Source organism: Marmota flaviventris, chromosome 8 (assembly GCF_047511675.1).
Source record: "Marmota flaviventris isolate mMarFla1 chromosome 8, mMarFla1.hap1, whole genome shotgun sequence".
Taxonomy (NCBI): Eukaryota; Metazoa; Chordata; class Mammalia; order Rodentia; family Sciuridae; genus Marmota; species Marmota flaviventris.
Genome location: NC_092505.1, coordinates 46,746,881 through 46,764,488, shown reverse-complemented (window position 1 = coordinate 46,764,488; position 17,608 = coordinate 46,746,881). Strand labels below are relative to the sequence as shown.

The 17,608-nt window shown below is 35.7% G+C and overlaps 1 protein-coding gene across 2 annotated transcripts in view; it reads right to left on the bottom strand.

The window, feature by feature from the left end:
* Positions 1 to 17,608, bottom strand: part of Il1rap (interleukin 1 receptor accessory protein) — a 132,973-nt gene that overhangs the window by 39,913 nt on the left and 75,452 nt on the right. For both annotated transcript variants that reach the window (XM_071615194.1, XM_071615195.1), the window contains exons 3-4: positions 11,884 to 12,169; positions 7,559 to 7,745 (exon numbers count right to left, since the gene is read on the bottom strand). In XM_071615194.1, the coding sequence (XP_071471295.1) occupies positions 7,559 to 7,745; positions 11,884 to 12,169 (473 nt within the window). The remainder of the gene's footprint in view (positions 1 to 7,558; positions 7,746 to 11,883; positions 12,170 to 17,608) is intronic.

The following is a 17,608-nucleotide window of genomic DNA, read 5'->3' as shown; positions in this document are numbered from 1 at the left end:
AGAAAAACCCTCCAGACATAGAGAAAAGTGTGAATAACTCTCCTGCAACTCTCCTAGTATTATTTCCCTCCTTGTTAATACTTAAAGTTATTTTATTATGATGTTTTGTTTTTATAGAGAATGCCTCCTCCTGTAGAAAACTAACTGCTATAGGGGCCAGGAGGACGTGAAGGAGCACTATTCTCCATGGTCTGCAACTTGCCCAATGTCTGGCACATGGAGCTCAATACATTTGTGTTGCACCATCAAAAATGTGTCTGGAAGAAGCAAAGCTCCAAGACATGTGGAGTAGGTAAGTGGTAGTAAGCATGTGGAAGATAAGACATGGGTGGTGGGTTACAGGGTGGATAGGGGAAGTGGGAATAAGAATACAAAGAGTTTAATTAAGATATAAGATCTGAAGAGTCAGGAATAGCTACTGAAGTTTTTGTATCCAAGATTAAGTTGGTATAAAATACATTATATTTTGCCATGAAGTGTCAGAAGAGTTCTATAAACCAGTCTTTTCCAATAAACAGAGCTAAGTCATCCAATGTTTATAAATATTGACAAAGTCCTTTCTCTGTGCCAGGCACTATTAGGAACTGGGTGTATAACAGTCAGTAAAAACAGGAGTGGCACTTTCCCTCATGGAATTTTACAGTTCAGCCTAATTCATTAAATTATTCAATCAATTCCAAAGTGCAATATATATTGGCTCAGTTTTGTGCTGTGTGACTGCTATTTAGGGGAAAGAAAAGGAAAAAGAGCTCACTACCTAGTGCAGAAGAGAAAGACAATTGCTACCAGAACAAAGATGAGATATAAATTAAGTTCTATCAAAATAGACAGTAGGTAATTCATTTGGTATGATTCAGACCCAAGGCTTCAGAGACATTTGCTTGAATTGAATTTTATTTAAGTGATGAATCTTGGTCCTCAGAGGATCTAAAAGTATATAAAATAACGTCATGCATATATGTATATGTAGAGTTATGAGTGTATAGCTTTAAAAGAGAATATGATGCACAATAACTTCATGCCAAAAATTGAGAATCACTCTATTCTATAGAGACTATAGGGAAAGGAGAGAGAACGAATCAATCTAGCCAAATTGTCAAACCAAATTGAAGCAAGCATTTAAAAAATAAAGTCTATTACACAGACCTTGGACTAACTTCCCAATAAGACATGCTATGCCAATGAAAAGACTTGGAATGATGCTTTTTAGAAATGTTCTTTCCTGATGGAACTTTGTCAGAAAAAAAAATCAAAGATTTTCCTAGTTTCTGAGAGCAATCTACAAACAATATCTGACCAGTTTGGATTAATTTCATACCCAAAATGACAAGTGAAGGCAACACACCCATTTTAATGATCACAATGGGTATGAGAACAATCAGTTCTTTAAAAATTAATATCCAGAATGTCTCTCACTCTGCTAAATGGCAGTTGAGAGTATTTCAGCAATTGCCACAAATGTAATATACAAAACACCCAATAAAGCGTTCTCCTGATGCTCAGGGAAGAGGGGAAGTTGACTTTGTTTTCGCTAGTATCTCTCTAACATGAACTTTCAAATATCCAACTACAACAATGAGGAAGAGAATTAATCCAGTAATATGAAAGTGAGGAAGGCTTTCTGTATATTAAAACCCATTTCTTTAAATAAATCTAACAATAAAAACAACACCAACAGGATCACTTCCCTCTGTCCTTCCTGCTAACATGTTTGGAAGTCCCTGTGTGAATAAACAGGCAGTCTCCCATTTATATACATACTGTGTTTCAGAAGTTCTGTGACAAACTGGCTATTTGAAATTCAGCAGATCACTCACCAACCATGGTTTGTTTTTTCAGGCTGGTTAGGAAACCTGGCTTTATTCAACAAACATTTATTGCACATCAATTTACCCCACAGGATTGTTGAATGAGAGAACTGTGAATTCTGGATCCTGAATTAAGGATATCCTGCCATGCCGAAAGGAGGAGGAAAGAGAAAAAGAAGACATGCAGAGAGCAGGAAAGAAATCCTGTCCCGTTTCCTCTGCATTTCTGAAATATAAACATTGGGTTTTCTGTTTCTTCCAATCTCAGTTTATTAGACACCCTTCTGATTTCCCAGGGCCCTCTACAGGCTTTCCTAGGTCTCAGTCCAGCCCAAAGTTTTATTTGTTATTCAAAGATTGCCTGTCTTCCAAGTGCTGGAACTCTATAAGTAAAGACTGAACCAGCCTGTATATAAGTCCTAGATAGTATGAGCTCAGAGACCACACAGACCTGCCTGAAATCCCAGACTCCCATCTGCAGCTGGATGACTTTGATTAAATTATGGAAGATAATGCAGAAGTGTGGATTCTTAACACATGGGTTGAAGCTTGGCTCCTAGCCCTGTGGCCTCTGACAAATTGCTCAACTACACTGTACCTTAGTTTCCTTAACTACAATGGTGAAAAAAGAGAATCTACTTCACAAAAGATATTGAGAGACAGAGTAAAATAAAGCATTTAGAATGCAGGCCCTGGGCTCAATAGATGTTAACAATAATCATTTACCTTTCTGAGTCTCCCATTCCTAATCTATTAAAAGGTGGCATCTATGTTACAGAATTTTGATGAGTATTATGTATGATTACATATGTCACCTACCACACTGCCTTACACTAGTAAAATGTGAGATTATTAGTTTCCTCTCCCTCCTTTCAATTCAGCAGTATTCTTTCTGCTTACAGATAACAAAAAAAGTAAAATTGCTAGAACTGATTATAATTAATGTAACTTTTAACCTTTGTAGACTTATTTAAATTACCAAAAAAGATCATTTCTACAATTTCAAGGTAGGTACTTCAACAAAAAGAGAACTGGTATAGTGGGGCCAAGATACCTAAGTGGGTGCTTGCAGCTGACTTAGAACATAGAGCATGAAGGCAAGATCAGCCCTACTGTACAGCAACAGGAGTGTGCAGCAAATGAAACCCTTGACTTTGTTCCCATGATGGCAGAACTTGTATGATCAAAGGTGTCATTCAATTATGCAAAGATATAAATTTAAAAAAAAAAAAAAACAGCATAACAGGCATCAGGAGTAGAAGACAGAAAGGTGTCTGCTTGCTGATTGTCTTTTTCAGTCACCCACACGCTATTGGCTGTCCACCACAACAATGGTTTTATGGCAGTGACATTTTTTTTCTCAGTCTCTTCTCCAGACTTTATCTTCCATTCACCTCATGAATAATTTCTCTAGAGTTTGACTGGCTTCTCTTGTCACTTTATATAGCCTTTTTAAGGGCTTCAACCATCACAGAAATGCATCCAATTCTCTATCACCACTTCTGTTTTTCCCCCCAAGCTCCAGACCCAAAAGTACGCAACCACTATCTGCTAATCACTGCCACCCAGATGTCTTGCAGAAATCTCTAACTTAATATGACATTTATTAAATGCATTACATTCCTCAGTGTCTCCTTCACTATTCCCTGCCATGGTTCATAGCACCAATTCTCTTCCAGAGAGGAAAATACAAAACCAAGGAATCACTGGATATGGTATTACTTTGAAGAAACAGCTGAACACATGCTCTTCCTCTTCCATAAACAAACAGAACACATGCTCTTCCTCTTCTTAAAACCACCAGCAATTCCTCTTGATCATGGCTGTGAAATTTAAGTTCTACTTTTGATAAGGACAGAAATTATTCTTATGAACTCATCCGGTTAAATTGTGCACTCCTTTGAGATTTCAGAGCTGGACATCTGTCTCTTTTCCCCCAGACTGCTGGCACATTACAGTGAACACAACTGATCTTCAGATAGTGGATGTGGAATGGATACAGGAATTAATGACTACAGAAAAATAAATGCAGTGAAAACAGATATAAATAAATAGCTCCGAGTGTATATGGAAAAAGTGATTTCCAGATGGAGAAAGCAAGGAACAATTCATGTAGCAAGTAGAATTTAATCTGTTTTAAAAGAAGAAAATTCTAGGCAGGGGCACTGCATGAGGAAAAAGGAGAGGAGAAAATGAGTGCATTTGTATGGGAAGAAAACTGAAAAAGCACACAAGGTTAAAGACCTTGACTGCAGAGTAAATAGATCAACACATTTAAACTGGAATACATATTACACTTATTCATATAAAATTGTTAATATTATTATTTTAATTATCTATGCAATTTTAATTGTCTCATACTATGGAGAATTACAATTACAAAGAAAACATGAAATGAGCCTTTATATCCTTACTAACCCTAACAAGTATCAGTCTATGTTCTATTTAATCTATACCCACTCACTACCCCAAAATTATTTTGAGACAAATCACAGAGATCATAAAATTTTATTTGCAAATATTTCTGCTTATATTGCTAAATCATAAGACTCTCTCAGCAAGTATAACTACTGTCCCATTATCAAGCTTAAAAAAAATAATAATTCACTGATATCATCAGTATTATGAGTTCAGAATTGTCGGATTTTCTCACAATTTGTTGTACAGTTCATTTGAATGAACAGAGTTCAGCTAAGGACTTTGCAGAGTTGGTGAAGCTCTTAAATCAATCTGCCTCTCCCTCTCCTTACCCTTCCCTTTCTCTCCCTTCCTCTTCTTCTCCTTTCACCCTCCTTCCTTTTCTCAAGTTCTCCTTTACTCTTAATCACTTTATTATACAATAAAACATATACAATAAACCATATACAAAAAAATCCATGCTAAACATATGTATGAGTTAATGAATTACTTTGAAGCAAACATCTTGGTAAGCACCAGTCAGGTCCAGGAATAGCACTTTGCCAATCACCCTTGAAGGCCTTCCATGTGTCCCATGTCAATCACACTTTCTTTATTTCTCTGTCCACAGAAGTAGTGACTATCTATACTTTCATAGTAAAATCACTTCTTTGTTTTCATTGATCATTTTTATCACCTATGTGTACATCCTTAGATGTTATAGTATCATCCACTTTTTAAATGTCTTATATGCTTCTTTTAATGTCATGTTTCTTAAGACATTCCTCCTCCACGCCTTTCCTTTTCTTACATGTTGAATCACCCAGCATATTTGGCCTGTAGAGTTTCACACAGTCTGGATTTTGCCAAATGCAAACTCATAGGGTTCCTCAATATATTCTTATATTCTTTAGATTTCTGGCAAAATATCAGCAGTATCTAAAGACTTGATCAATACATTTGACAAGATTATAGCTAACACTGCGTTCTTCTATTAGAAGAAAAATATCTAGTGGTTTATCATTTTGTGACATTAACAATCATTGATGCTTAATGCTTAGATTTATTAACCAACTGGGACTTGCAAAGTGGTGTTTCAAATCTATGATTTATCCTTCATTTATTAGTAGGGATGCTTATATAAAACATACTTTTCTGCACCATTTCATTACAAATGGTATATTTCTTCCAAGAAAATCAGAATGAATATTAAATTATTTCTCTTTGTTTACTAGGTTTCCAGACAATAAACTGATTTCCTGTCAGTATTCAAATGCAAGTAATGAAAATTTTTACAAATATCATTATAAACTTATGAATTAGAACTTACTTCATTGAATTAAAACCATTGCAAGTACTATATTTATTGAAGTTTAAATTGCACACCTTTGGCTAATAGTTAACACTTTCTTTAAGTTAATTCCTAAGTTGTTTCATTAACACTTAAGGGAATTTAAGTTTTTTCAGCTATGATTGTGGAATTGTCTATTTCTCTCTTGAATTCTGTCAACTCTTGATTCATGTATTTTAAAGCATTTTTAAAAGGCACATTTACTGTTACTATTTTTATGCCTCCAACGAAGTGACCTTTTTACTATTGCAGAATATCCTCTTTATCTTTGGTAATCCTCATTGTCTTAGAGTCTACTTTATCTGATATTTGTATAGCTACTTTAACCTTTTTATTTTATTCATTATTTATTTTTTACTTTAAAAAGTTTTCTCCTTTTTACTTCCTACCAATCATCAGGCATTATGTATGGTGTGTTTGTGTGTGTGACCATGTGTGCACACTTCTGCTGGGGTAGGAGGATAAAGGAGGTTTGGGGAATAGAGTATTCTATCAGTTCAATAGAATGGAACATACTTATATAGGTGCATTCTCTCTCTCTCTCTCTCTCTCTCTCTCTCTCTCTCTCTCTCTCTCTCTCTCTCTCTCTCTCTCTCCTTAGTTTACCTGCATTTCTGAAACAATATTTTCTTCATTGTAAGTTTTCAGTGAGTTATGTCATTTCTGGACTTTTCTAATTCTATTTATTTATGTTATTCTTTCAATTTTGTTGTGATTTCTCTTAATGTCTTCTAGCTCATTTTGAAGTAGGTAATAATACACACTTCTGACGTACCTTCTTTTTCTGCATAGATGTTATTCTGTCTACTTTTTCTTATAGCCCTGAATAGGATTTTTACCTTGGGTTTTTGTTTGCTTGCTTGCTTGCTTGCTTGTTTTTGCTGTTGTTGATCATTTTTTATGTCAAATTATTTTTTTTCTGGACTTTAGAATATGGCAGGATTTTCTAACTTCACAAAGATTCCTCTCCAAATCTATGGTGGCTCTGCCATGGGATGTCCTGACTATTCCCTTTCTCCCTTATTTGCAAGTCCTTTCTTTTTCCTTCCTCTACATTGTCCTAATCTAATTCATGTTCTCCTTTTCCTGAATGATGAGGATCAAACTTAGGGCCTTACGTAGCTGCTTCTCTTCTGTGTATCTGTTAACTTTTTAGAGTTATAAGGCACTAGAATGGCTCCAACCCCATCAGAGCTTCTTACTATTTGCACCTGTCTTTTCCCAGTAAATCCTCTCCTAATTTCAGCTGCTGCTCCTGAGTTGGCCTACTGCACTTTCCCAGGAGCACTTGTGGTTCTTTTGGGGCCTCCTGCTCTCAGGTGGGCCAGACAACATGTCACTTTCTTCTGCTGCCCTCCCTGCCTTCCCATAAGAGTCTCAAAGGTGTTGGTAGCTTCTCTCACTCAATTACTGAAAGGAGTTCTCATGGATAATTTGTCACCAAGTTTTGCAGACCTTGAGTTTTTGGCTTTGATGTAAGTGGGCACTTGAGATTTAAGTTAGCTTTCCTGCTACCATAAGTGTTTCCTTCAAACACTTTCATTTTTTGATTAAATACTTCCCAGATCCCTCAGATGTGGAAGAAACCACAGAAAGATGGTGCCCACAAAGGAGGGCAAATCAGAATGACACACATAAATACCAAATTACAGTCCTGACAAACCAAGGAATTGAAGTTCACCAGATGACTCAGCAGTTTCTGGCCTCACTAGGCAGTGAGTAAAAGGAGACATTTCTCAAAATGTGTTCAACAGGAAGTGAACAGAAACAAGTTAGTTCTGGTATTCCAGGCGATGTAAATTAAGAAACAGTGGGCTGAGGCAAATCAACCATTACCTTTTTCTTTGAAGCAGTATAAAACGAGGAAGTGGCAAGTTTTGTGCAAAGTTTTTAAAGCAGAAATCATAAAATCTGAGAAGAGAAATCTCAGCTCCTACATTTAACTCAGCAAATAAGTACTGACATTTAAGAAAAAAAATAAAATGTTCTCTAATTTGCTTACCATATACCATGTGACAGTGGGTTTGACTCTGGAAGGAAAATATCCATCCACATTCGGACAAGTGATGTTCTGAATACCATATTCTATATACAGTTTATGCACTGGGAGTTTCATGGGGGAATTGAAACAGCTGTCTTTTTGAACAACTTCCAGAGGAAATGCAACTTTACTGCAATATGTAGTGTTCCTGAAAAAAGAAATATGCAATAAATAGGTAGTCTCATTTGCATTTCACTTAATATAGCAACCACATTAAAGTGAACCAAGTAGAGACTTCATTTATGTGTTAACTTCCTGTAAAAACTGAATGGCTTATGGAGGCATGTCTTATGTCAATTGGTATCACAGAATAAAAATATCAACACAGTTATCTAATGATAATGCTCTAAAATATTTACACATGACCCTGAACATTATTGATATTAGACTTTTTAAAAAGGAGAAAGGATTAGGGATATAAAATGCCCAACCACAGGGCAGATTATGACACCCATGGTAAGCTGTTGGGCTTTTGTGAGAAATGTGTGTGTGCCATGTGAGTGTGTTTAAATTTTTCACTTAAAAGTTTTTTAATAATACTCAGTGTTGGTGAAGCACGGCAAGAATGGCAATATTTAAGCATAGCTCAATGGTAAAACAACTTGGGCAAATTATAATTTGGAATGGAAATCTTTTTTTCAAGTGATGGAAATATGGAAAGGGGGAAATAGTGACGACACATACCCAAAAATGTCCATCTAGTGCCATCTCAGCAATAAAACACTAGGATCAAGAGAAAATCCAAACAAAAGGAAGATGGTAAAAAAAAATATGGTATAACCACTCAAAATTTTTATTGGTACCTATAAAAACAATCAAGATGAGGGGCGAAACAAACACATCATCTACTTAGAATGACTGAAATCACATACTAATGTCTACACAGGTGTTTCCTCTTCTCTTTTATCCTTTATCTACCCTGCATCTAGCTTAGGTCTCCTATTCATTGAGCACCTTGAACATTTCCTTGGTGACATTTATCATAATACATTGGTACAGTAGGGAGAAGGCAACAAGAGGAGGGAGGAGTGGAGAGAAAGGAGAAGTACTAGGGACTGAATTAGAGCAAATTATATTCCATGCTTTTATAATTATGTCAAAATAAATTCTTACCTTCTTTAAAACAAAAAGAATTATTAAAAATTATCATAATATAAAACTAAATGGTTATATCATAGATATCTATCTATATCTTTGTAAAATAAGTTCTACATAATCACTGGTGTTTATTATCCATCACATCTAGTAGTTTCTAAATTTTTAGTGATGAAAAATATTTGTTAAATGAATAAAATGGATAAAAATTATTATCTACATATTGTCAGGGGCTAGAAGGAAAATCTCCTTCAAAGAATAGCCTGACATTTACAAGAAACAGCCCCCTGGGAGACATCCTGCAGCTACCTATCTCCCTGGAACATCCTGCGGTTATCAGGATCATCAGACATCTTGCAGCTGGCAGTTTTACCACCCACATCCAGCAATTGCTGATTAGAGAGCTTCCCTATCCCCAGCATATAAATACCCCTGTGTGAACAATAAAAATTTGCAGCTTGATCAGAACTCCTGTCTTGCTGTCATCCCTTGTGTCTCTTGTCCCTTCATTCCTCCCCACCTAGGTTCGCTGCTCATGTTGATGTGTCCTGCCGGTTGGGACAACATATAGGGAAAGAAGATAGGCTATATAGAATAATAAAAATAAGTATTTTGGGTCCTTTCACTTTCCACATTTTTTTATTTCTGGCTATAGGACCAAAGCATGGTAAACATTTGGCTCATGAATTGATACTAAATACAATGCAAGGGGTGGGGCATGAATTCCCAAACATAACTTGTGACAATACTAAGAATGTGGCATAAGGGAGGACCTGTGCCTACCAATAAAAAAGGTCTACCTTGTAAAACAAAGATTCTATTCGCAGAAGCTGTAAAAGGTATATTTCAATTGAATATAAAGATACAGTTTCTGATTTGAATAAAAGTAATGAACAGTGGTTGGACTGACTTTTGCAACTCCCAAAGTTGACTATTATTAGAGCAAGAATATAAGGTAAAATATAGGAAGATGATTCTAACTTCATGGCCTTAAAGTTATCTAACCCTGTGATTCCACATGGTTGGGTTGAAGGCCATTCTCAGTTTAGAAATGATCTCAGGGTAGCGAGAAGCTTTTTTATTTATTTTTATTTTATTTTTTTTAGATATTGATGGACCTTTATTGTATTCATTTATTTGTATGCGGTGCCTCACACATGCCAGGCAAGCACTCTATCACTGAGCCACAACCCCAGCCCAGGGAGAAGCCTTTTAATGCTCCCAGCAGATAATTTCAATTATCCCTTTGCCTTGGAGACATGGAAGATAGGCAGGCAGGTAACAGACAATCTTTAATTGATAAAACACTAAAGGTATATGCATGCCTTACTGGCCAAGCAGCTCTACTCTTATGATGTAAAATTATTAGTTAGGAAAGTTTGGGGAACTGCTCTAGGCAAGCAGTGGGAAGCTAAGCAAAAAAGTAACACAGATACTATAGAACATCATTCAGAAGAGACCAGAGTCTAATGGAAAACAGAAGATGACTCCATCCCAGGGATCAGCTAATGTTCACTTGGGAAATGGTAAAGGATAAACAATCATCAAAAAGGAAGAGGAGCTTGAAGAGCAAGTAGGCCATCTCTCATTGCATGGATGAAGACACCACATATGGACACAACTTTCTACATTCACCAGCCAAGTGGTGGCAGAGCTGCAATGGCAGCCTGAATTCTCTGCCTTCTCCTCTCATGCTATTTGCAATATAATCTGTATTAACTTTTACCAAGTTGCATTGGGACATAAATAATGGGAACCCACCACCAGTCTAAAATTCACTCCAATAAAAACCATTATCAGGTAAAAGCTCCAGAAGGGTCTTTAGAGGCCTCATAGACCATTAGGACACAGTGATTCCGAGGCTTCTCTGCAATAAAGGACCTTTTTAAGCAATTATAGCACAGCTTGTATTTACGAAAGCGGAGAACCATAAAAAATGAGAGAAAAAAGATATGGGATTACTAGTTATTATGAGCTGAATTGTGTTTCCCTCATACACCAAATTCACATATTGAATTTGACTTCGGAATTTGACTCTATTTGGAAACAGGACCTTTAAAGATATAAGTAAGGTAAAATGAGATCAGAAGGGGGGGGGGTCAAGTGTCATATGACTAGTGTCATTTCAGAAAGATATTAGGACATAGACATATACAGAGGGAGCCTGGTGCAAAGACATAATGTAAAGATGGCCATATGCAAGTTAAGGAGAGAGGTGCTGCGAATCAAACCCATCCTGCCAACTCTGATCTTAGACTTCCAGCTTCAGAACTCTGAGAAAAGAAATTCCTAATGGTTAGGACACTGTCTCTGGTATTTTGTTACTGCTGCTCTGGTAAAACAATATGCCTATTAAATAGTAAGAAATTATATTATAAGAAAAAAAATGCTCCCCGCTTGAAAAAATAAAAATGAAAGTCACGACCTAGATGGGAATTTCGAAAACAAAGTATATCCTGGTTAAAAGGGAATGTGAATAAAAGGTATCCAAAGAACTAAGCCTTAAAATTATTATTCTTTGAAGGAGTCTCAGTTTTTTAAAGCGTTGCCCACTCCCAAACAAAAACAACATTAATCTGCAATAAAAGAAAAGCAGACATGTTGTAAGATAAAATCTATATAGATATTAAAGAAAAAATGGATTTGATAAACTTTGCAATAATGGTAGGTTTTTTTTTAACAATAGTGTCTTAGATTCTCAGGAATGTGGTATTCACTTGCTTCCTAGGGGAATTTCAGTAGAAAAATTTAAACACTGTATTACATACATTTGATGTTTCCTAAATATTCTTTCTTCTATAAAGGTACTCTGAATTATTCTAGGCCAGGCACTTTGAAAGATGCCAAGAATAAAAGACACAAATGGGCTCTATTCCCAGCCTTGTTAATTTTCTAGGGAAGTGGATGATTCCAGGTTAGGGATATGTGTTCCAATGCCAGGGGAAGGGGGCAAATAAACAAAGTTCCACCTTTGAACAACTGCAACATGTGTTGGGGTCTGAAAAGAAACCACCCATGGAGAATATTCCTGGAGCATGCTCATTCTCCCTGCACATCTTTCAGTCCTTCTAGGCTAAGACACTGGAGTGAAGCATAACTCTACATACTCCCTTCCCTCCCCCAGCTTCTTGGTGCATTCAACATCTGAATAAAGCCTGAGAATCAAAAGGAAGAGAGAGCAGTCGGGCTACCTTAACATGCAGGTGTAGTTGCCCGTGTCGTTGAGGAGGGTGGGCCGGAACCAGAGCACGTCTTTCTCCTTACTGATGCGATTCTCAGGGAGGCGGAAGTTAATGGGCTCCTCGAGGTCCCGGTCCTGCCTAGTCCAATACCAGATCAGAGTAAGGCCAGCTGAATGGGCTGTGCTGTAGTTAAACTTCAAGAAGTGTTCAAAGAGCGGGCACTTGATGCGAGCGGGCTCATCTTCGAATACTTGGATTTGCCTCATGGTATCAAGTCCCCAGTCATCGCAGCGTTCTAGAATAATCAAAAGGAAAGAAAAGGGAAGATGGGTCACTTCAAAATAAAGTCCTCCAGAGGACACTTTCTCCTTAGGATACCTAATCTTTTCCAGGTATCTCCTTCACTGGTCCCTCCAATAAATGCATATAAGAAACACCACTAGTGAAAGAAATTGCTTCTTTCCATTTCTTCATTGTCTTTTGGATATCTTCTGGATAAACATTTGATCTGACAGCTTGATCTTGTGAAACCCTACAAGGACTGAGGGAGATATCATCTGAAGAAGAAGTCATGTGCTTTCTCACTTCATGGAGACAGGGAAGTCCTTAGGAGGAAATTGTTTTTTTGTGTTTTTTTTTTCCTGTGTGTGTTTTTTTTTTTTAATTAATTAATTAATTTATTTATTTAGATTCTTTTTTTTATTATTAGTTGTTCAAAACATTACAAAGCTCTTGACATACCATATTTCATACATTTGATTCAAGCAGATTATGAACTCCCATTTTTGCCCCGTATACATATTGCAGATTCACATTGGTTCCACATCCATTTTTTTACATACTGCCATACTAGTGTCTGTTGTATTCTGCTGCCCTTCCTGTCCTCTACTATCCCCCCTCCCCTCCCTTCCCCTCTCCTCCCATCTTCTCTCTCTACCCCATCTACTGTAATTCATTTCTCTCTCTTGTTTTTTTTCCCCCCTTTCCCCTCACTTCCTCTTATATGTAATTTTGTATAACAATGAGGGTCTCCTTCCTTTACCATGCAATTTCTTAGGAGGAAATTGTAACTGATAATCTAGGTGGGAGAGAGAGAACTCTCTGTGTTCCCACATCTCCTGTTTTGGGGGCTGGATCTGCACTATCCAATAGAAATATAATTTTAGATACCCAGTCACCTCATGAAAGAAGCAGGTGAAATTAATGTTAATAATGTATTTTTTAGCCATAGTATATCCAAGATATCCGAAAAAAAGTTAATGAGTCATTTTACATTTGCATTCTTTTTGCAGTAGATCTTCAACATTCCATTTATTTTACACTTAAATTACAACTTCACCAAGGCTAACCATTCAGGGATCATACAGGATACAGTACTGAGCAGCGTGACTACAGACCTTAAGAAGTCAAGGTCTCCAGGATGCTCACTGGGGAATAAAAGTGCTAGTGGTTCAAAGATTGAGAGTCAAACAAAATTAACAGTGTGTTTCAGAATTTATTTTTTATAATGAAAAATAATCACTCAATTCAGGAAAAAAACACATGATAATTACTTCTTTTCTTATGAGTGGAATCTGAGTGGAGGGCAAAAACAGAAGAGATTACAAGGGCAATGGGAGTCCTATAAGCCCCCCCCCCCCAAATTATCTTATGATAGCTTTATTTGTTTCTTGTATCCCTTACATACATTCTAACTATATAGTCTTCCATACATTTCAGTTTTCCTGCTAAGTAGAATAATTGGAAAGACATACATAGTGTCATATGGAAAATGATTGTCATTTTAAAATAAAATGGTTACATCACTCCTTTAATTACACCCAAGGGAATAGAGATTGCCATACAATGATGCCAAACCTAAAAATATATAAAGATGCTTTCTTTCAAGTGTAATTAATTCCATACTTCTTTTTCTCCTTAATTGTATCAATTCCACTGACTCTACACCTAATTTCACTTCAGTGGAATATATTCTTATGTTTGACAGTCTTCAGACATTTTTTTCATCATCTTATTCTTCTAAGAATAAATAAATATATAAAGCTCTAAGTGTTAACACTTTGTTTCTTCTGGAATGAGTTTTATTATGATTTTAATATATACAATTCAGGTTAGATTTTCAGTTTTATAAGTATTTGTCAAATATAAAATTTCAGTGAAATCAGGTATTCATAATTGGATGGGTTGGTTCTAAATGAGAGGAGTTAAGTATCAGTTGAAAATTAATTGTTAATATATAAGCATTGAGGAAAATTTTCATGGCCAGAAAAAAAAATGTCACTCAATTCTTTAAATTCCTTCAGCGATGTGCCCAGATTATGTATTTTAACATCAAAATTATTTTTAATGATAATTTGACAATTCTGAAAGACATAGCCTATTCAAAAAATATTTTAAAGGCCCCTTCCTTAATTCCTTCCAAAATCAACAACCTCTGCAATTTGAAACTGGGAGTCTTTCAATCAGGGAAAGTCTCTTTCCCATCCCTTGAATTTGGGCTGCCCCTTGTGACTTGTATTGGCCAACACAATGCAGCAAAAGCCACTGTGTGACAATCTGAGCCTTGGACTTTAAAGTTTTTGCTTTCTCTTGGAATCATGTCACCATTATGAGAACAAGCCCTGGAAAGCCGACTAGTAAATAAGAGTACACATGGGATAGAGCTGAGGCAGCCCTGCTGCAGCTGGACAGCTCCAGAAGCACAGCTATCCAGTCCTTCCACAACTGACCAAAGATGCCAGAGGAAGCCCAGCCTGGATCAAACTGTGCCTGGCAACCTATGGTCTCATGAGCAAAAATACATGTGGAACAAATAAAATGAAATTTTGCCATTTAAGTTGGTGATTGTTAGGCAACATTTTTGTAGCACTAGATAATTGGTAGAACAACTAAATGGTAGTTATTTTACTTTAAATGAAAGCAAAGAATTTGAATCTTTCTGACTTGAAAAAAAAAAAATGACATTTAAGTAATAAATCTCCGGGAAATGAAACTGTTTTTTCAAGACTCAACAAATGACTATTTTTCTATGCTTTCATTAGAATTACCTTTTAAAATCCAACATATAGAGAGAACTGGGAAGATCAAAAAGTCGTTTACATCTTTATACATTTGTGATACCAGTACATATTTTTAAATGAAAAAAAAAATAGTCTACCTTACCACATTCATTATTTATTTTAACACTGCAAAGTTGCAGAATTAGCTCATTCAGTTTATAGAAAACATACAACCATAGGTTTTCTGATAAATATGACACTTATAAATGCATCCAATATCATTTCTTTTTGAAGCAGCATTAAAACTAGAATAATTTTCATGCCAATACCAGGTAACAGCAAGAACATGAGAAACAAACATCAAAATGGGCAAGCTGTAGCCAGTTTATCAGATTTTAGAACACATATCATAAATCTGCAGGGAAAAGCTGGAGAACGAAATGATCTACAATTCAAGTGGTGAAAAGACCCAGGAACTTTCAGTACAAAGTGAGAAGTCATTAGTGCCATTCACCTATTTCTGGTTCTCCTCCCAGGCACATTATAAGATTGTACTTTTCTGAATCTCTGATGTAAGGAGAAGCTGTGTGACTTTGGCCAATATGGCAAGAGTGTCACTTGTAGTAGGTGTTTTAATGTCTAGGGTATATTTACCAACTTCTCCTTTCTTCTGCTGTGGCAAATATGAACACAAAACCTAAGACACACCCAGCTTGTTCCCTGATGTAACAGAGTAGATCTCTGTTATTAAGTCATAGATAACTTGCTTATTATCGTTGCCAATAATGTATCCTAACATGGCAGATGCAACCAGGTACCTCAAAACCAAGACTATGGGGAAAATGGTCAAACAAAGAGAATTGTATACAAGCTGCATCAAACCGGTTGTGTCATTTTTTCCAATCTCATTCTTCTAGTAACAATTTTCCCCACTCAGCTCCAAGGATGAGGTTAACTAAACTTTTACCCTTCAGGCAGGGTAATCTGACCAGCTTTTAAGTAGAAAGAGCTAACAATTTTAATATCACAGATTTTTTAACAGATTGTACAGTCATATCATCCAAGAGAAAAGCTCAAGGTTAACAAGCTTCACACCAACATTTAGAATTTCCAATCAACTTCTTAATTGCTTCTTCAATACAAACAGTTAACCCAAGAAGATGTCTTGAGAAAACAAAAAAAAAAAAGCTACTACAAAAAGTAGTTTTGGGGGAAATAAAGAAAACTTTGAGTGAACTAAAATTATTAAATGAGTATTTTTAAAAAGAAAATAGTTTTTTAAATTATCATTAATTTCAGAGAGAAAGGAACCTACTACATTCCTGAAAGAGGAACAAGAAGCTGTAATAAGGAATATTCAGAAAAACAAGGAGCTGGTTGAAACTAAAAATGATTATAAAGGTAATATAGCATATACATGTAATGTGATATAATATTATAAATGTAAAACCCAAATTGATAGTTCGTTTGGAAGTTGAGGATTCCCTAAAAGGCAGAGGAGAAAAAAAAAATTGAAAATAAACATAAAAGTTATAAGAGCAGCCAGAAATTTCAACAATTTAATAGTATAAGCCCCAAAGTAGGGAAAAACAGAAAAAAGAAAAATCTTAATAAAATAACAAAAAGAAATAAAAAGTCTAGACCCAAAGTACATAATTTTTTAAAATTTAAAATAATCTATTATTATACCCATTATTCCCCAGCATCAAAGAGGAAAACAGACTTACACTAATAAAATGTTTTGGCTACCAGAAAGTAAAAAGAGGTGGGGGATATGGGGTGTGGGGGCTGGCTAGAAAACACAAGATTGGAAACTAGAAAATAATGGAGCAATGCATCTGAAGGAAAATTAATTCTAATCCTGAATCTAAAGCTGATGAAACAATGAAGTGTGAAGGTCCACCTTTTCAGAATCCTGAGGACGCAGTAGTTTTATTTCCCGTGTTCTCTTGATTAGATAGCTGTTGATGCATTTGTGCCACCAAAATGAGAAAATAAAGTAAGAAAGAGGAAAACACACGTTCCAGAACAGGGAATTCAAGAGAAAGAAGGAATGATCCTCAGAATGACAGGGAAGATAACCAAGATGACAGCTGTGTAGAAGACTTAGTGATGAACCAGTACATTTACTGGGAATCAGCAATAAAGAGAAAACATACAGAAATTGGTAGAGTATCTGACGACATGAGTGGTGTGAGAAATTACACAGAAAGGTAACCAAAAACTATGAAAATGGTTACCAAATGACACAAACTAAGTAAGCATATTGAAAAATGCAACTAATAACTTTAGAGAATAAGAAAGATAACATAATCATAATTCACTAACATATAAAGACATATTAATTAAATGGTTATTGACTCTAGCAAATATGCAATAGTATTATATAGAGAAGAATGGATAGGGAATAGGGGATAGCTGTATTTACTCCTCATTTACTGTATTTTTTTTTAATTGGTTTTAGGTGAATATAGATACAATACCTTTATTGTATGTATGTATGTATGTATGTATGTATGTATGTATTTTGTAGTGCTTAGGATCAAACCCAGTGCCTCACATGTGCTAGGCAAGTGTTCTATCACTGGGCTACAACCCCAGACCCCATTTACTGTAATTTTTTAAAAGTAAGAATAAAATACTTATAGTTGAGTGAATGAAAAATAATATAAACAAATTAGTTATCAAAGTATAGATAGGAAATGTTAGAAGCAATAAATAAAATATTCAAAAGT